The sequence below is a fragment of the Oncorhynchus kisutch genome, linkage group LG23 (assembly GCF_002021735.2).
Source record: "Oncorhynchus kisutch isolate 150728-3 linkage group LG23, Okis_V2, whole genome shotgun sequence".
Taxonomy (NCBI): Eukaryota; Metazoa; Chordata; class Actinopteri; order Salmoniformes; family Salmonidae; genus Oncorhynchus; species Oncorhynchus kisutch.
In genome coordinates, this window is record NC_034196.2 from 30617411 (window position 1) to 30638601 (window position 21191).

General features: G+C 41.2%; 1 protein-coding gene across 1 annotated transcript; it reads left to right on the forward strand.

The window, feature by feature from the left end:
- The first annotated feature begins 1147 nt into the window (after positions 1-1147).
- Positions 1148-20916, forward strand: LOC109868081 (5'-AMP-activated protein kinase catalytic subunit alpha-1-like). The gene is made up of 9 exons (XM_020457500.2): positions 1148-1569; positions 4774-4915; positions 11240-11333; positions 13185-13329; positions 13564-13651; positions 14639-14863; positions 15226-15745; positions 18075-18201; positions 18452-20916. Exons 1-9 carry the CDS (start codon positions 1473-1475, stop codon positions 18778-18780), a joined length of 1767 nt encoding a protein of 588 aa, XP_020313089.2. The 5' UTR covers positions 1148-1472; the 3' UTR covers positions 18781-20916.
- Positions 20917-21191: the final 275 nt, after the last annotated feature.

Consider the following 21191-nt stretch of genomic DNA (forward strand, 5'->3'; position numbering starts at 1 on the left):
GGTGTCAGGGAAATGTATGGATTAAAAAGTAAAATATTTTCTTTAGGAATGTAGTGAAGTATAAGTAAAAGTTGTGAAAAATATAAATAGTAAATGATAGATACCCCATAAAACGACTCAAGTAGTACTTTAAAGTATTTTTACTTACAGTGCATTTGGAAAGTTTTCAGACCCCTTCCCTTTTCCACATTTTGTTACGTTACAGCCTTCATTCTAAAATTGATTCAATGATTTGTTTTACTCATCAAACTACACACAATACCCCATAATGACAATGCGAAAACAGGTTTGTATTTTTGCAAATGTATTACAAATCAAAAACAGATAGCTTATTTACATAAGTATTCAGACCCATTGCTATGAGACTGGAAATTCAGCTCAGGTACATCCTGGAAACAGATCTGGGGAAGGGTATCAAAACAATTCTGCAGCATTGAAAGTCCCCAAGAACACAGTGGCCTCCATCATTCTTAAATGGAAGAAGTTTGGTACCACAAAGACTCTTCCTAGAGCTGGCCGCCAGGCCAAACTGAGCAATCAAGGGAGAAGGGCCTTGGTCAGGGGGATGACCAAGAACCTGATGGTTACTCGGACAGATTTCTTCGGTGGAGATGGGAGAACCTTCCAAAAGGACAACCATCTCTGCAGCACTCCACCAATCAGGCCTTTATCGTAGAGTGGCCAGATGGAAGCCACTCCTTTCTGTAAAAGGCACATGACAGCCCTCTTGGAGTTTGCTAAAAAGGCACCTAAATGACTCTGACCATGAGAAACAATATTCTCTGGTCTGATGAAACGAAGATTGAACTCTTTGGCCTGAATGCCAAGCGTCACGTTTGGAGGAAACCTGGCACCATCCCTACGGGCATATTTCAGTTTATATTTTCTATACATTTGCAAAAATTTGTAAAAACCTGTTTTTGCTTTGTCATTATTGGGTATTGTGTGTAGATCCATGAAAAACTATTTCAATTTTAGAATAAGGCTGTAACAAAACAAAATGTGGAGAAAGTCTAGGAGTCTGAATACTTTCTGAATGCACTGTAAGGACTTTACACCACTGCAAACACACAGTTTGACAGTAATTTGCCTAGACTTTTATTTTGAAAATCCCACTTCAACTCGTCCCAATGATGACACGGAAGAGTTTTTTTTTCCACGACCCTTCGCAATCGCAGAGTTGTCTAGTTACCGCAGTCACAAAGTCACTTTAGCTATATCGCAAAAAGGTATGAAAACAGAAATGTGCTTTTTGGTCTTAATTTCAATTTAGGGTTTGGCATAGTAGTGTGGTTAAGGTTAAGTTTATAGGTTTTAAATCAGATATTTAGAAGATACATTGTAGAAATAGGCGGGGTTTATCCCTTTGTGGCTGTGGTATCTAGTGTCGATCCAGTCGCAGTTGCTTGCTCGCTTCTGCTCACAGCAGCATAAGCACAGAACAGCATCAAGGCTTGGTCACTGCGGGAAAGATGGCGACGGATAAACAGAAACATGAAGGCAGAGTAAAAATTGGACACTATATTCTCGGAGACACACTTGGGGTGGGGACGTTCGGGAAAGTTAAAGGTAAGGGTCTTGACTTTTCAAGTTTCGACCAGATACCTGCGAGACGATGGGATTTCTCGCACTTGTTGGCCGCTAAACTTAGCGAGCTAGGCTAAGGTTAGCTATTTGACTTTAGAGCCTGGCTGAGTTAGCCAGCCGGTGTACATTTTAATCTATAAAAAGATAGTGCTTTGTCATGTTCTAACTAGTAAGCTTGCTAGCCAGCTAGTTATGTAGTCGAATGACAGAACTTAAACTAACCAAGTTTACTTGATAGTTGGCCAACTAGCATAGTCTGCGCTCAAATTGCTAACCTATGCTAAGTTAAATTAGTGGTTTCTCAGTCAGGAAGCCTGCTTCAGCTAACTAGTTCAATCAAATCAAACTGACCAGCTAACGTTAGTCGTGATTTCCCCCCCCCCCCCCCGCCTCAAAATTCATGGAAGTGTCTTTGATGGAAGCCATACATACGTAACTATATTGGACCTGGCTGAATTATTAATGTGGACATATACCCTTCCACCCCTCAACACCACATCCCAGTACTATAGTAGTGTTGACATTAGCCATTGTTTATCCTCAACAGGGTGGAACATTGTCCCTGGGTTTTAAAAAAAACATTGTCTATGGGTTGCACACAATCTACACCATGTCAAAATAATTTCTAATGTCATATCACCTAAAATGATTAACGTTGACTAACATGTCTAAACTTTTAGAGGACCAAACTGACTTGTATAGCCTAGCTGCAAGGCAATCATCTGTTAGGCCCGTTTCAAACTAGAAAAAGGTAAATTTCCTTGGTATTTGAAAACAACTTTTATTATCAAGCCACTACCAACTAGGCTTATAGATAGACTGTTAATATCTTTACTACTTTCTCCCAGTGGTCAGAATTGAACACACTGCACATTGGGCTATTTACTCCGTGGTTATATTCTAGGTGACTAGGTTAATGCATCACCAGCATAACAGTTTAATCAATAGCAGCTATTTGTACACGCCCCCTTCCCTCACTCACTCATTTCCCTCTGTTCAGTCCTGTCTAATACATTTTCACTTGTTCTTCTGACCAGTTTTTAGGTCGGCCTATATTTGCTTACATTTGGCATTGAACCATTGTGTAGGCTACACAGTAATTTACATCCGTAAACTGATATAAACACAGGCCTATAAACCATGCGGAATAAGACGTTTCCTTCTGCTGTTAACCACAGTAGTTGCATTGCAAGTGTCATTCTGCTGTTAACCACAGTGTTGCATTGCATGTGTCATTGTGTAGCAGTTTGGTGCTGATAAGAAACCAGACATAAAAACAATCTTATTACAGTATTTCCTAACTCTTCCTCTCTCAATTCAATTCAAGGGGCTTTATTGGCATGGGAAACATGTTAACATTGCCAAAGCAAGTGAGGTAGATAATATACAAAAGTTAAATAAACAATAAAAGTTAACTGTAAACATTACACATACAGAAGTTTCAAAACAATAAAGACATTAAAAATGTCATATATATATATATATATATATACACACACTGTGTTGTAACAATGTACAATGTTAAAGTACACAAGGGAAAATAAATAAGCATAAATATGGGTTGTATTTACAATGGTGTTTGTTCTTCACTGGTTGCCCTTTTCTTGTGGCAACAGGTCACAAATCTTGCTGCTGTGATGGCACACTGTGGAATTTCACCCAGTAGATATGGGAGTTTATCAAAATTGGATTTGTTTTCGAATTCTTTGTGGATCTGTGTAATCTGAGGGAAATATGTATCTCTGATATGGTCATACGTTGGACAGGAGGTTAGGAAGTGCAGCTCAGTTTCCACCTCATTTTGTGGGCAGTGTGCACATAGCCTGTCTTCTCTTGAGAGCCAGGTCTGTCTACAGCGGCCTTTCTCAATAGCAAGGCTATGCTCACTAAGTCTGTACAGAGTCAAAGCTTTCCTTAAGTTTGGGTCAGTCACAGTGGACAGGTATTCTGCCACTTTGTACTCTCTGTTTAGGGCCAAATAGCATTCTAGTTTTTTTGTTAATTACTTGACACATTGGAAATAATTATCTTTTTGTTTTCTCATGATTTGGTTGGGTCTAATTGTGCTGCTGACCTGGGGCTCTGTGGGGTGTGTTTGTGTTTGTGAACAGAGCCCCAGAACCAGCTTGCTTAGGGGACTCTTCTCCAGGTTCATCTCTCTGTAGGTGATGGCTTTGTTATGCATGGTTTGGGAATCGCTTCCTTTTAGGTGGTTGTAGAATTTAACAGCTCTTTTCTGGATTTTGATAATAAGTGTGTATTAGTCTAATTCTGCTCTGCATGCATTATTTGGGGTTCTACGTTGTACACAGAGGATATTTTTGCAGAATTCTGCATGCAGAGTCTCAATTTGGTGTTTGTCCCATTTTGTGAAGTCTTGGTTGGTGAGCAGACCCCAGACCTCACAACCGTAAAGGGAAATGGGCTCTATGACTGATTCAAGTATTTGTAGCCAGATCCTAATTGGTATGTTGAATTTTATGTTCCTTTTGATGGCATAGAATGCCCTTCTTGCCTTGTCTCTCAGATCGTTCACAGCTTTGTGGAAGTTACCTGTGGCGCTGATGTTTAGGCCAAGGTATGTATAGTTTTTTGTGTGCTCTAGGGCAATGGTGTCTAGATGGAATTTTATTTGTGGTCCTGGCGACTGGACCTTTTTGGAACACCATTACTTTGGTCTTACTGAGATTTACTGTCAGGGCCCAGGTCTGACATATTCTGTGCAGAAGATCTAGGTGCTGCTGTAGGCCCTCCTTGGTTGGTGACAGAAGCACCAGATCATCAGCAAACAGTAGACATTTGACTTCGGATTCTAGTAGGGTGAGGCCGGGTGCTGCAGACTTTTCTAGTGCCCGCGCCAATTCGTTGATATATATATGTTGAAGAGGGTGGGGCTTAAGCTGCATCCCTGTCTCACCCCACGACCCTGTGTGAAATGTGTATTTTTTGCCAATTTTAACCGCACACTTGTGTGTACATGGATTTTATAATATCGTATGTTTTACCCCCAACACCACTTTCCATCAATTTGTATAACAGACCCTCATGCCAAATTTTTTGAAATCAACAAAGCATGAGAAGACTCTCTCCCTCTCTCCCATGCCCCCCCTCTCTCTCTCCCATGCCCTCCCTCTCTCTCTCCCATGCCCTCTGTCTCTCTCTCTTACCCGGTCCCCCCCTCTATAGTGGGGCAGCACGAGCTGACCAAACACCAGGTGGCTGTGAAGATCCTGAACAGACAGAAGATCCGCAGTTTGGATGTGGTGGGGAAGATCCGTAGAGAGATCCAGAACCTCAAGCTCTTCAGGCATCCACACATCATCAAGCTGTAAGTCTAGAATACATAGGGTTGAAAGGTGGGAACCTGGTTACCAGGATTTGTTGCCCAAAACCACTCCCTTTTCCCTGGATAACTAACTGTGCGAAACTGGTAAATTATAATAATTTATATTAACCTCTTGATTCTAGCCATCCGGGATCGTGAATACAGCCTCAAGCTCATTACCATAACGCAACGTTAACTATTCATGAAAATTGTAAATGAAATGAAATTAATATGCTAGCTCTCAAGCTTAGCCTTTTGTTAACAACACTGTCATCTCAGATTTTCAAAATATGCTTCTCAACCATAGCAAAACAAGCATTTGTGTAACAGCTAGCGTAGCATTTAGCGTTAGCATCAGCAGGCAACATTTTCACAAAAACCAGAAAAGCATTCAAATAAATCATTTACCTTTGAAGAACTTCGGATGTTTTCATTAAGGAGACTCCGTTAGATAGCAAATGCTCAGTTTTTCCTGAAAGATTATTTGTTTAGGAGAAATCGCTCCGTTTGGTGCGTCACGTTTGGCTACCAAAAAAAACAAAAATACTTTTTTCCAAATTAACTCCATAATATCGACTGAAACATGGTAAACGTTGTTTAGAATCAATCCTCAAGGTGTTTTTCACATATCTCTTCATGATATATCGTTCGTGGAAGTCTCCTCTCAATCACTGGATGACTGCGTGCAGCTTGTAGATTACGCACCAATTTAGACAAAGGACACCGGGTGGACCCCTGGTAAATGTAGTCTTATGGCCAATCTTCCAATGATATGCCTACAAATACGTCACAATGCTGCAGACACCTTGGAGAAACGACAGAAAGGGCAGGCTCAGTCCTGGCGCATTCACAGCCATATAAGGAGACAATGGAAAACAGAGTGTCAAAAATTCTGCTCATTTCCTGTTTGAAGTTTCATCTTGGTTTCGCCTGTAGCATGAGTTCTGTGGCACTCACAGATAATATCTTTGCAGTTTTGGAAACGTCAGTGTTTTCTTTCCAAAGCTGTCAATTATATGCATAGTCGAGCATCTTTTCGTGACAAAATATTGCGCTTAAAACGGGCACAATTTATGGATAAAAAAACAAGAGCGCCCCCTATATCCAAGTTAACAGCATGGCATGAAATGGAACTATATTAAATTATATTTGTGAAATGGAGCTTTTTAAAGTTATATGCTTCTCTATGGCCTCTGCATGATGAATCAACGCTCAGGGTGTCAACTTTTTTTGTGACAGCTAGGCCAACATTTACTGCAACATCCTATAATACAGTAATATAAAGACAGCATGTGCGTCTAATTTACCCATCTATATCTGGCTTTCGGGTCACTTTTTTGTCCTTTTTTCCCCAATTTATTTTGCAGCTAGAGTTTTAAAACGGCCTCAAATATTGTTGCTTTAAATCAGTACACACGTGAGCTCTCTCTCTTTCTCTCTCTCTCTCTCTCTCTCTCTCTCTCTCTCTCTCTCATTAACTCCATTCAAATTGCATACAAAATAGATCATACGTTTTAGATTGATTATATAGATGTCCTAGCCTACCTCTTTCAGGTCATAAATTCAATGCAGCATTATCCTTATATTTAGCCAATAATGATGGGTTATGCATAATACGCTTCTAACTTGTAGCCGGTATCTAGCTCTTGGAAGGCCCTGCAGGAAAAGCTAGACTAGAATAGCTTGTTGGACATTATTTTGAATTTGTTATACCTATAGTATAGGTATAGTCTTTCTTGATTAATGTTAAATCCAGCAGCCAATAGAACTCACGGGTGTTTTGAAAGAGTGAACGCGTGATGGCGGTAGGCTATGGCAGTTATTTATTCAGACCAATAACCATTCAATGTTCGTGAAGAGAAGCGAAAGCCTTCTGCATCTATTTCTAGTCCTATATTATTCAAGGATGTCATTAGAATGATGGACAACTAAACTTATTTAAACTGTTGAAAGCGAGGAAGGAATGAAGCAACAATAGAGCAGTAGGTAGGAAAATAACATTAAGGGAAATATTATAGAAGGTATAAAGCATCATGGATTGTCGTTTCTCTTTGCTTATTTCAGCTGTTCTGGCCATAATATGGACTGGGTCTTTTACCAATAGGGCTGTAATTCTGTTTACCAGCCCTACCTTTTCACAACTGATTGGCTGAAACGCATTAACCTTTCTGGCGCAGGCATTCCGCAAGCGACCCACCTCGACAACATCCAGTGAAATTGCAGAGCGCTGTGCATGACAGAAATATAAATATTTAACATTCATGAAAATACAAGTGTCATACATCAAAATAAAGCTTAAGAAGTTTTAGGTTGTAGTTATTGTAGGAATTATGAAGCGTTGACTATTTCTCTCTAAACCATTTGTATTTCATATACCTTTGACTATTGGATGTTCTAATAGGTACTTTGGTATTGCCAACCTGATCTCGGGAGTTGATAGGCTTGAAGTCATTAACAGCGCTGTGATTCAAGCATTGCTAAGAGCTGCTCGCAAACACAGTAAAGTGCTCTTTGAATGAATGCTTACGAGCCTGCTGCTGCCTAACACCACTCAGTCAGACTGCTCTATCAAATATCAAATCATAGACTTAATTATAATAAACACACAGAAATACAAGCCTTTGGTCATTAATATGGTCAAATCCTGAAACTATAATTTTGAAAACAAAACGTTTATTCTTTCAGTGAAATACACAGTTCGCAACGAGCCAGGTGGCTCAAACTGTTGCATATACCCTGACTCTGCTTACACAATTTCCCTTGTTAATATTGCCTGCTAACATGCATTTATTTTAACTAAATATGCAGGTTTTAAAAATATATACTTCTGTGTATTGATTTAAAAAAAGGCATTTGATGTGTATGGTAAGGTACATTTGTGCAACGAATGTGCTTTTTTCACGAATGTGCTTTTGCTAAATCATCACCCGTTTGGCAAAGTTGAAGTAGGCTGTGATTCGATGATAAATTAACAGGCACAGCATTGATTATATGCAACGCAGGACAAGCTAGTTAACCTAGTAATATCATCAACCATGTGTAGTTAACTAGCGATTATGAATATTTTTTTATGAGTTTAATGCTAGCTAGCAATTTACCTAAAACCTTACCTAAAAGGTCCTTTTGACACTGGACCTGCGTAATAGGTGGTCAGCCTGCCACGCAGTTTCCTCATGGATTGTAATGTAATCGTCCAAAAAGGCCGAATACCGATTTGTTATGAAACTTGAAATCGGCCACACTCTTTCTCACTTTTGATGGCACATTGTAGAACAGATGGCAGAAAGTGTACAATGTAATAATGTGCAGTGTAGCCCAAATACAGTGGGGCAAAAAAGTATTTAGTCAGCCACCAATCGTGCAAGTTCTCCCACTTAAAAAGATGAGGCCTGTAATTTTCATCATAGGTACACTTCAACTATGACAGACAAAATGAGAAGAAAAAAATCCAGAAAATCACGTTGTAGGATTTTAAATAATTGATCTGCAAATTATGGTGGAAAATAAGTATTTGGTCACCTACAAACAAGCAAGATTTCTGGCTCTCACAGACCTGTAACTTCTTTAAAAGACTCCTCTGTCCTCCACTCGTTACCTGTATTTAATGGCAACTGTTTGAACTTGTTATCAGTATAAAAGACACCTGTCTACAACCTCAAACAGTCACACTCCAAACTCCACTATGGCCAAGACCAAAGAGCTGTCAAAGGACACCAGAAACAAAATTGTAGACCTGCACCAGGCTGGGAAGACTGAATCTGCAATAGGTAAGCAGCTTGGTTTGAAGAAATCAACTGTGGGAGCAATTATTAGGAAATGGAAGACATACAAGACCACTGATAATCTCCCTCGATCTGGGGCTCCACGCAAGATCTCACCCCATGGGGTCAAAATGATCACAAGAACCACACGGGGGGACCTAGTGAATGACCTGCAGAGAGCTGGGACCAAAGTAACAAAGCCCACCATCAGTAACACACCACGCCGCCAGGGACTCAAATCCTGCAGTGCTAGACGTGTCCCCCTGCTTAAACCAGTACAGGCCCGTGTGAAGTTTGCTAGAGAGCATTTGGATGAATCAGTAGATTATTGGGAGAATGTCATATGTCAGATGAAACCAAAATATAACTTTTTGTTAACTCAACTCGTTGTGTTTGGAGGACAAAGAATACTGAGTTGCATCCAAAGAACACCATACCTACTGTGAAGCATGGGGGTGGAAACATCATGCTTTGGGGCTGTTTTTCTGCAAAGGGACTAGGACGACTGATCCATGTAAAGGAAAGAATGAATGGGGCCATGTATCATGAGATTTTGAGTGAAAACACCCTTCCATCAGCAAGGGCATTGAAGATGAAATGTGGCTGGATCTTTCAGCATGACAATGATCCCAAACACACCGCCCGGGCAACGAAGGAGTGGCTTGGTAAGAGCATTTCAAGGTCCTGGAGTGGCCTAGCCAGTCTCCAGATCTCAACCCCATAGAAAATCTTTGGAGGGAGTTGAAAGTCTGTGTTGCCCAGCAACAGCCCCAAAACATCACTGCTCTAGAGGAGATCTGCATGGAGGAATGGGCCAAAATACCAGCAACAGTGTGTGAAAACCTTGTGAAGACTTACAGAAAACGTTTGACCTCTGTCATTGCCAACAAAGGGTATATAACAAAGTATTGAGAAACTTTTGTTATTGACCAAATACTTATTTTCCACCATAATTTGCAAATAAATTCATTAAAAATCCTACAATGTGATTTTTCTGGATTTTTTTTCTCTAATTTTGTCTGTCATAGTTGAAGTGTACCTATGATGAAAATTACAGGCCTCTCATCTTGTTAAGTGGGAGAACTTGCACAATTGGTGGCTGACTAAATACTTTTTTGCCCCACTCTATATAACCTTTGTGTTGAACTTGACAGTAACACGTGTGAGGGGGATTATATAATTTTTTACTCGATAAACGTTATTTTTGCACACATGTAGCCTTGTGCTCTTGATCAATGTCTGCTATAGTGGCCACTATAATAGAGCAAAAATATAATGCCTGTTTGTTTCATTCTATTTCTACTTTAAGATGTTTTCGCCCCAAGTGCAATATTTCGATGTGTGTGGTCACAAGCGTTCTATTATAAAGGCTGTCATGGCAAACTGCAATATTAGAGTATTTTTTCTTGTGTGTCATTTGCAGTAAGTCTAGGCAACAAATAACATATTTCTTTCTTTAAATTTTTTGCTGTGATTTAAGGTTCACATTAACCACTTATTTTACACAGAGACTGATTCATATAGATCATATTCTTTGTTTAATCAGTCAAAATCTGCATTTTAGTGCAAAAAAAAGTGTCACCTTTTTTGGGTCCTCACCAGTTTGCATCCCTGAACATTACATTCTCTGGCAACGGCTCTGGTGGAATTCCTGCAGTCAGCATGCCAATTGCACGCTCCTTCAACTTGAGACGTGTGGCATTGTGTTGTGACTTAAGTGGTGGGTTTTATAGAGTAAGTCACACTTTCTCTTTCTCTGCATCTATGCTACTCTCCCTACCTCTTCAAAAAGCATCTTGATTAAATGCAGTGTTTCCATGATTTATCTCATTGGTTATGAAGGGTCAGCTTTCCCCTATGTTTCTGGCAGTTTTTTTAATGATATATAACTAGTCCTATTACTATTCACTAAATGAAAAATCCCCTTACATGAGTTGTCTTCATGACCTGGCAGTGAGCTCATTGTGTAGGCCTAGTTGGGGCATTTCTGGGGGCCTGCTCCCTTGTGACTAGACCAGAATTTTTCCACTTTAAAAGGTCACTCCCTGGAGTCAGGTTTTATACAACACTTGTGTTGATAACGTTACCAATATGTGGCACATGAGTGAAGAAATGTAGCGGTTTGCTCTAGTGAAGTAGGCCTATGTTTAACATGTTGAAGTGTTCCATGGCATGTGGCCAGTCTCCCTCACACCATCTAGTCATTGAATCCAATGGCCCACAAAGGAGTTTTACTGCCTCTAGGTTAAGAATCATTTATTGGCTTTTGAGAGGATTAATCTGTCCTTAAACACCTGCCTCTTATTCTCAGATGTTATATTGCAATTTCCTTCCATTTTATTGCTGTGGTAAAGCTGAAATATAGCTGTTTAAAAAATAGGGTTGTCAAAGTTAGGCGATCCTTAACTGTTTTTGTCTGGTGTTTGAGTAGGGCCCAGAGTACATTTTTTATTTTTTTATTTTTTATAAATCCTGATCAGATGGGCCGATTGGTCAGGGAAATCTCTTGGTACAATCATGACAAGCCTATTTTGTGTGTGTGACTGTTTTTCCTGTGGGGCTGTAGGTACCAGGTGATCAGCACCCCAACAGACATCTTTATGGTGATGGAGTATGTGTCTGGAGGAGAGCTCTTTGACTACATCTGCAAAAATGGAAAGGTAAGCCCCCCTCCCCCAAGGAAAACACACTCATGTATGCAGGCTTTGTGACAATTATGGACCCGTTTTTAGTTCAACAACAAAACAGACATTAGGGGTTATTCTACATTAAGCCTCATTAAACTTCTTACAGCTGAAAGTGCAGGGCGCCAAATTCAAACAGAAATCTCGTAATTAAAAGTCCTCAAACATATAAGTATTACACATAATTTTAAAGATAAACTTGTTAATCCCACCACAGTGTCCGATTTTCAAAAAGGCTTTACAGCGAAAGCACACCATATGATTGTTAGGTCAGCACCTAGTCACAGAAAAACAGCCATTTTTCTAGCCAAAGAGAGGCGTCACAAAAAGCAGAAATAGAGAGAAAATTAATCACTTACCTTTGCTGATCTTCATCAGATGACACTCATAGGACTTCATGTTACACAATACATGTATGTTTTGTTCGATAAAGTTGATATTTATATCCAAAAATCTGTTTATATTGGCGCGTTATGTTCAGTAATGTTTTGCTTCCAAAACATCCGGTGATTTTGCAAAGAGCCACATCAATTTACAGAAATACTCATCATACATGTTGATGAAAATACAAGTGTTATACATGGAATTCAAGATATACTTCTTCTTAATGCAACCGCTGTGTCAGATTTCAAAAAAGCTTTACGGAAAAAGCACACCATGCAATAATCTGAGTACAGCGCTCAGAGACCAAAACAAGCCATACAGATACCCGCCATGTTGTGGAGTCAACAGAAGTCAGAAATAGCATTATAAATATTCACTTACCTTTGATCTTCATCAGAATGCACTCCCAGGAATCCCAGTTCCACAATAAATGTTTGTTTTGTTGGATAAAGTCCATTTATGTCCAAATACCTCCTTTTTGTTCGCACGTTTAGTTCACAAATCCAAATTCATGAGGCGCAGACACTTAGTCCAGATGACAGTTCCATTACAGTTCGTAGAAACATGTCAAACGATCTATAGAATCAATCTTTAGGAAGTTTTTATCATAAATCTTCAATATTCCAACCGGACAATTCCTTTGTCTTTAGAAAGGAAAGGGAACGCAGCTAACTCTCACGGTGCGCGTGAGACTGAGCTCATGGCATTCTGCCAGACACTTGACTCAAACTGCTCTTATTCTCTCCCCCTTCACAGTAGAAGCCTGAAACAGGTTCTAAAGACTGTTGACATCTAGTGGAAGCCTTAGGAAGTGCAATCGGACCCAATTTTACACTGTGTGGATAGGCAAAGACTTGAAAACCTACAAACCACAGATTTCCCACTTCCTGGTTGGATTTTTTCTCTGGTTTTTGCCTGCCATATGAGTTTTGTTATACTCACAGACCTCATTCAAACAGTTTTAGAAACTTCAGTGTTTTCTGTCCAAATCTACTAATAATATATATCTTAGCTTCTGGGCCTGAGTAGCAGGCAGTTTACTCTGGGCACCTTATTCATCCAAGCTACTCAATACTGCCCCAACGCCATAATAAGTTAAACCTATCTGTTACAATTAACTGTTGTTTTGGATTGTGGGTAGTCTTTTGCTCACCTGAATATTAATGGCTTAGGTAATTAGCTATCTATTGTCAGGCTAGTATAATGGTCATGTTATAACCTGCCTCTTGTATGGACTACCCCCATCCTTCTGTATACAAACATATATCACAACTTTATCTCTACACTGCATTCTTTCTAAGCGGTTTTTGAGGACTACTAAATCATTCAAGCAAAGTCGCTGACCAAATATCCAGAGTGGTTACTTACAACACTGATATAGACACTGAATGGACATATCTCACCTCGTGTGTGTCTGCGTTTCGTGTGTGTGTGTGTCTCCAGTTGGATGAGAAGGAGAGCCGTCGTCTGTTCCAGCAGATCATCTCCGCAGTAGACTACTGCCACAGACACATGGTGGTGCACCGAGACCTGAAGCCTGAGAATGTCCTGCTGGACGCACAGATGAACGCCAAGATCGCTGACTTTGGTAAGTCACTGCCACCCTCAACCCTAACCCCACACGAACTAAGCAGCAGCTTTCTACACCTATACCTGATTTACACTTCAAAATCGAGCCACATCTAACTGTACTGGGTTGGCTTGGTTACACATCTGCCATAGTTACTGGAAAGGGTCTGAAATGACACCCCATTTCCTATATAGTGCTCTACCTTTGGACACAAACACATAATTATGTGAGGTTGTCTGGTGTTTTCTGTAGGTTTGTCAAACATGATGTCCGATGGAGAGTTCCTGAGGACAAGTTGCGGTTCTCCGAACTACGCTGCCCCTGAAGTCATCTCTGGAAGGTAGTCTTGTCCTCTCCTTTTCACACTAAAACTATGGTAGACATGATGGGGAATGTGCTAATGTATACAAAGACCGCTGTTACATTTCAATAAGGAACACCGTTCATGTTAAAAGGACTGATCAATTTCACGGTTCTGCTTTGGTGAAAGACCCTCCCGTTCTTGATAAGTCTCACTGAATATTCACCATTTGAAACGACTCTTGGTTCATGTCCATGTTTTATGCAGGTAGTTTTGTTCTCTATTCTTCTGTGTGCTCTTTGGAGTCTAGACTGTTACTCTAAACTACTTTGTGGCAACTGGTATCCCCTGGGCCACATGTTTTGTAGGCCCGTGGACCAATTTCACACACAACGTTTAATTTAAAATGATTTATATAAATTTTTTTAGGAACTGTCTGGGTCTCAACTTACTGTCGAGTTAGAATAATAGAATACACAAGGTGCAATAAAGACATTTTGTTGGTCATTCAATTAGCCCATGTCAGCTAAAATCTTTTAGATTGGTAAGTTAGACTAGCGGCCATCTAACTAAACTTGTAGTAAGCATGGTCGAATTACCGACCGGGTTGGAGCCCATTGATCATCAGTTTATCATAAAAAACTACAAACATGGGCCACCGAATGGCGCAGCATCGTGGTGCTAGAGGCTTCACTACAGACCCAGGTTCGATATCAGGCTGGCTGTCACTGGGAGACTCAAGAGGCGGTGCACAATTGGTCAGTGTCGTCCGGGTTAGGGGGGGGGGGGGGGGTGCGGCTGGCTTCCAGGTTAAGCGAGCAGTGCGGCTTGGCAGGGTCATCTTTCAGAGGATGCGTGGCTCTCGACCTTCGCCTCTCCCAAGTCCGTTGGGGAGTGGTGTTGGTACATAGATCCACTGCGGCCCCTCATGAGTTCAGTTTTTTTGTGGCTCCCCACCCCCATCAAAGTTGCCCGTACCTGATCTAAAGGGATTCATCAATGTTTGATTGACCTGTTTCCTCCCAGGTTATATGCAGGTCCTGAGGTGGACATCTGGAGCAGTGGGGTGATCCTGTATGCCCTGCTGTGTGGGACGCTGCCCTTCGATGACGACCATGTGCCAACGCTCTTCAAGAAGATCTGTGACGGGATCTTCTTCACTCCCCAGTACTTGAACCCTTCTGTCGCCGCCCTGCTCAAACACATGCTGCAGGTGGATCCCATGAAGAGAGCCACCATCAAAGAAATCCGGTAAGAAGTGTTCAACTTCGCCTAAATGCATTCCATTCAAATACAAAGTGTATTTAAACACCTGAATACACTCTGCAGTAGAATAATGTAAGGTAAAATACATTAACTCAAATTCAACTTGCTCCACATTAAACTGTAACTGAGGTTTCATGCTGTACTACCTATCATGGGTGGAAAACTCCTGTCCTGGGGAAGCTCCTGCCTTCTCTTTGCAGGCTTTAGTTCCAGCACTAACAAAGTGAACCCACCCCTTCTGGTCAACACATTATCTAGCTGCCCTGTTAAGAATTTTTTTTTTTCCTATGGGATAAAAGACTAGTTTGACCCTGACTTTAACCATGCGCTATCTTCCCTCGCCACAGAGAGGATGAATGGTTCAAAGTGGAGCTCCCCAAGTACTTGTTCCCAGAGGACCCGTCCTACAGCAACAACATGATTGATGACGAGGCCCTGAAGGAGGTGTGTGAGAAGTTTGAGTGCACTGAGGAAGAAATCCTGACTTGCTTGTACAGCCGCAACCACCATGACCCCCTGGCTGTGGCCTACCACCTCATCATCGACAACCGCCGTATCATGTCCGAGGCCAAAGACTTCTATCTGGCCTCCAGTCCCCCAGACTCCTTCTTGGACGATCAGCACCTGACCGCCTCTGCCGTGGCTGCCGCAGGCCTTAAGCCCCACCCCGAGCGCATGCAGCCATTCCTGGCAGTGGAGACCCTTCCCAGGCCGAGGCACACGCTGGATGAGCTGAACCCACAGAAATCGAAGCACCAGGGGGTGAGGCGGGCTAAGTGGCACCTGGGGATCAGGAGCCAGAGCAGGCCAAATGATATTATGTCTGAGGTGTGCCGGGCCATGAAGCAGCTGGACTATGAGTGGAAGGTGAGTGGAAAGGGAGGGAGAATCATAGAGAGTGGGGATGAGGATGGTGGGAAGGAAGAGTCTGAAGGAGTTGGTAAAGACGTCAGGTAGAAGTACACAGAAAACCATCAAGGGTTCCTCATGTCAAGGGGTAGTGGGGAAATAAGGTATATTGAAGAAAAATGTACGAAATCTGTTATGTTGGTTTCATGAGCTGAAGTAAAAGATCACAAATGTTCCATACGCACAAGAAACGTATTTCTCTAATTTTGTGCACAAATGTGTTTACATCCCTGTTAGTAAGCATTTCTCCTTTTCCAACATAATCCATCCAGGTGACAGGTGTGGCATATCAAGAAGTTGATTAAACAGCATTATCATTAAACAGGTGCACCATGTGCTGGGGACAATAAAAGGCCACTCTAAAATGTGCAGATTTGTCACACAACACAATGTAACAGATTTATCAAGTTTTGAGGGAGTGTGCAATGTCATGCTGACTGCAGGAATGTCCACCAAAGCTGTTACAAGATAATTTGTTAATTTCTCTACCGTAAGCTGTATCCAACATTGTTATAGAGTATTTGGCAGTACGTCCAACTGGCCTCCCAACCACAGACCATGTGTAACCACGCCAGCCCAGGACCTCCACATCTGGCTTCTTCACCTGCAGGATCGTCTGAGACCAGCCACCCGAACAGCTGATGAAACTGTGGGTTTGCACAACTGAAGAATTTCTGCAGTCAGAAACTGTCTCAGGAAAGCTCATCTGCGTGCATTCGTCCTCACCAGTGTCTTCACCTGACTACAGTTTGACGTCGTAACTGACTTCAGTGGGCAAATGCTCACCTTTTGATGACCACTGGCACGCTGGACAAGTGTGCCAATCCCGGTTTTAGCTGTACCATGCAGATAGCAGACAGCGTTTATGGAGTCGTGTGGGCGAGTGGTTTGCTCATGTCAATGTGCGTTGGGGTCATGGTTTGGGCAGGCATAAGCTACAGACGATGAATAAAATTGCATTTCATCAATAGCAATTTTAATTCACAGCGCTACCGTGACGAGATCCTGAGCCCATTGTTATGCCACTTATCCGCCACCATCACCTCATGTTTCATCATGATAATGCAAGACCCCATGTCACAGGGATCTGTAAAAAAAATCCTAGAAGCTGAAAATGTCCCAGTTCTTCCATGGCCTGCATACTCACCAGACCTGTCACCTAATTGAGCATTGGGATGCTCCGTTCGTGTACAACGGTGTGTTCCAGTTCCCGCCATTATCCAGCAACTTTCTAACAGCCATTGAAGAGGAATGGGACAGCATTCCATAGGCCACAATCAATAGCCTGATCAACTGTATGCAAAGGAGATGTCGCACTGCTTGAGGCAAATGGGGGTCACACCAGATACTGGCTGACTGGTTTTCTGATCCACACCCCTACCTTTTTTGTAACGGTATCTGTGACCAACAGATGAATATCTGTATTCCCAGTCATGTGAAATCATAGATTGGGACATAATGAACTGATTTCCTTTGTTTTTTTGTTAAAGTACTTGCCGTTATTAGTATTTTTCTGCTTGGTGTGCATTACTGGTTTTGTCAGGTTTAGTTCTACCTGACCTGGAATGGAATGCGGCTATTTCCTTCTTGGGTTCTATTTTAGTATGGCACAACTTTTACACTATCAGCTGACTGACTCAATTTAAAAGTGTATCTTGAGGAAAAATGAGAGCAATTTATGAAGGAAATGCTCAGTTTCCTGTTTATCCTTATCTTGCCCTGATAGATCGAAAGCAGCTATTTATGGTTTTATGTGTTTGGGTACACCGTAATAAAACATACTGAGCTTCATATACAGTCCCACAAGGTTAACCACTGTTCTGTCTAGACTCTAAAAGTTCTGATATGGTCATAGTGCTCTTGCAACATTGTTGCTTCCGTCCCTCTCATTGCCCCAACCTGGGACCCTCTGAACAAATGGACAATGTTCATCGTTACCTGTCGCACCCCAAAAGCCATGGACCTTGCAGAGCAAGGGAAAAAACGACTTCTAATAACCGATTTGAAACATACTTGTGCACACCGCTAACTAGCTAGCCCTTTCACAGCGGCTACACACTTCGTAATCATTTTTGCTGTTATACAAAAGTTAGCATTTTGATGACAAGATACAACATGTTCTAAACGGTCACTGAAGTCACTTAAATACAGATCACCACTGAAGCAGCTACAGGAGCCATATTTAAAAATGTAATGTTCTGTGCTGTATGTTATATCAAAAACATGTTATACCCAGCTTCTGACATCCAGTTGAATGCATCACTAATCTCCATATTCTCTTCCCCAGGTGGTGAATCCGTACTACCTGCGTGTAAAGAGGAAGAACCCAGTGACGGGCATGCAGACCAAGATGAGCCTTCAGCTCTACCAGGTGGACAGCAGGACCTACCTCCTGGACTTCCGTAGCATAGACAGTACGTCAATCTGGATTTAATGAGAACATGTTTAGAACTTGGAAGTGGTTTTCTACTCTGCTGACTATGCCATCACAGAAAATTGCCTATAAAATATGAGGCTGAGTGGAATGCAAATCGACTCGCCAGACTTCAAAATCAATCATATTTTTTGATCACCTTAGACATGTCACAGGTCTGTCTAGTGGCTTTTGGGTGTTTGGTTGTAACCACCTGTATGTTTTAACATTCTCTTCCCTTCTCTCTGTAGATGACATGTTGGAGGCTAAATCTGGGACTGCCACTCCTCACCGGTCTGGGTCAGTGGGAAACTACCGCACGGCCCTTAAGAACGACACTGCTGAAGAGGGGGGGTCCCAAACCGAGGAGGCTAAGGACGACGCTACCCTGACCCCTGCCACCTCCATCCCTCCCACCCCCACCAAGGCCTCGGAGAGCTCCCTGGCCTCCTCGCTCACCTCCTCTGTTGACTCAACAGGAGGTGACCTCGCTCCGACGATAGTCTACCCGCGGCCCGGCAGCCACACCATTGAGTTTTTTGAGATGTGCGCCAATCTCATCAAGCTACTTGCACGATAGCTCACAATCAAGTCAAAACATTCGCCTTTTTTTCTCTCCGAGTGTCCTTATAAGCAATAAGCATACAACCGATTCATGGCTCAATTCATCCCCACCTCGGGCGGTTGAGCTGGCTAGGGTTGTTCCATGGCACTGATGATGCAGATTTGGTTTGCACCTACCCTGACTCACGGGGGGGGGGGGGGGGGGTTGTTGTTGTCAGAGCAGAGGTGCAGGCGGGGTTTAGAGAATGTTGAATGACAATGACCAAGCCACTTTATTATATTCATGATGACAGAATACTATTTTAGAGATGGTTTTACATTTTCACGATCATTTTAGTTGGCAGACGATGATTTCTTCCTCCTTTTAGATCACATTCCACCCTTACATATATAGGCTAAGTCTGAATGATACACTGAATTTGCTTTACTGTACTCAGTGGGCTTTGCTGTCCTTTTTCCAGTAGAGAAAACAAAACCCCAAGTTCTTGTGTGCAGAAAAGAGAGCTATAGGGGGGGTAGGGTGGCTGAGGGGAAGGAGGCACTTTTGCTAAGTAGTTTTCTTATTTCTGTCCTGCTCTGTTTCTCTACAGTAGATGTCTGAGAACCTGTGCAGAAAGACAGGAAGCTGAACTGCAGGCCTTTCAGGGTTAGCTGCACTGACCATAACAAGGGTTGTCGTGCCAACGATGCCTGTTGACTCACTGAGGAAGTGCAATGACCCTGTATATTTCTTACTCGATCGCGTCAGGTGGAGGAGTTAGCACTTAATCCACATTTTTGTTTAATGTTTTTTGTTAATTGAATTAAGACGTCCATGTTTTTTCTCATTATTGTAAAAAAATTAATGTTTGGATTTGTTTGTCCTCTACATTTTATATATAAATAAAAAATACATTTGGATATATTTATCAGTGCTTTAAGTAGGAATTGTAGATTATATTGAGAAATGATTATGGAGTGAAATCTTTCTTGAATTTTTGCATTACGACTATTGCTGGGTGACATTTTATTCCTTTTACTGCTTTCTTAAAATCAATTTCACCGTTTTTAATCAGTTATTCTATACACAGTTTTTCCTCACTATCTCCAAGAGTTCTTTGCTGTTGGTCAAAATGAGACGTACACTATCCTATACTTAATTCAAAAGTACTTTACCAATTTATCTTTGAGGTTGAGGGCTATATACATTTATACATCTGAATGTCTCTTGACTGAGTGACATGCCTTTTAGCAGGATTTGATCAACATTCAGTTTGTACACATGCCTATTCATCGAGTTACACATTGAGAAATTGGGACCATTGAGTGGTTATTTGACGCAAGTACATGTGCATGGACGATGTAAATTGATAAAGGAAACAATCACAACAATCATTTCACTTTTCTTGGCCCACAATAGATAACTTTGGATGTAAGTTTACATATTTGCCCAAACCTTACATTTATTTAATGTGCTCCTGGAGAATGTGTTTTTTTTTATTTTTAGATTTTATCTTGAGTGTCAAGACGGAGATTGAATGGGAGTTATTGTCACTTCGATTGCATCGTTCTGTTGGCTGCCTTATCATTATCAGTACTGTTGATCAGTTTTATATCATTGAGTATAAAAACATCTATCTACTTCTATCCTCTTATGTGGGGCTAGTTTTGGTCTGAATGACGCGATTGGATTGTGACTGCAAGGTCTAATTTGTAGACCAAATTATCATTAAAACATTTGTAGGACTAAAAACAATTTTTTTTTTTAAATTTTCAAAGACCGTTGCAAGTTGTATTCCAAATAATGCATACGGTGAATTGTGGGGTTGTTTGAAATAAGTTAGTGTGAGACCATGCTCTTCTAACAGCTTACTGAGGAAGTGCAATTGCCCTGTGTCTTTCTCTTTCAACCATGTTCTAACGGCTTATGATCTAAGTTGCACATTTGGTGAGTAGTTTTTCTCCTTTTGAGTGGGAGTGTTAAGAGCTGACTATTTGCAGGAGAAATATCTTTCATTGTATTTGTATTAACTGCTTTAATTAAGAAATCTTGTTTTAATTTAATTTGGTGTGTAAAGGGACCTTACTACTATAATGACCGTGTATCAAATGGACAGTCTGTTTAAATCATTTGTACACACACCTGCCCAATAAACAGCAAAATTGCACAGGTTTTCATGTCTTCCCTTGTTTCTGTTGGCATTGGAAAATGTGTCAAATAAAAAGTTAACAATACTATGTTACATGGCTGCAAATATAAAACTGTTCCAGATTTAAAGAGTAGCAAAAGACCTGGATGCATGTAAAGAATGTAGCTATGTAAAAATAAAAAATTAATGTATTGGTCACATACACATTTAGCTAGTTATTGCAGGTGTAGCGAAATGTGTTTATAGCTCCAACAATGTAGTAGTATCTAACAATTCATCTAACAAAAATAAATAAAAG

Excerpts from the sequence above, each read along its gene's own strand:
- LOC109868081 (XM_020457500.2), top strand. The coding sequence starts at position 1,473 with ATGGCGACGGATAAACAGAAACATGAAGGCAGAGTAAAAATTGGACAC. Across the intron at positions 4,916-11,239 it reads CATCCACACATCATCAAGCT|GTACCAGGTGATCAGCACCC; the intron begins GTAAGTCTAGAA and ends GTGGGGCTGTAG. Across the intron at positions 11,334-13,184 it reads ACATCTGCAAAAATGGAAAG|TTGGATGAGAAGGAGAGCCG; the intron begins GTAAGCCCCCCT and ends GTGTGTCTCCAG.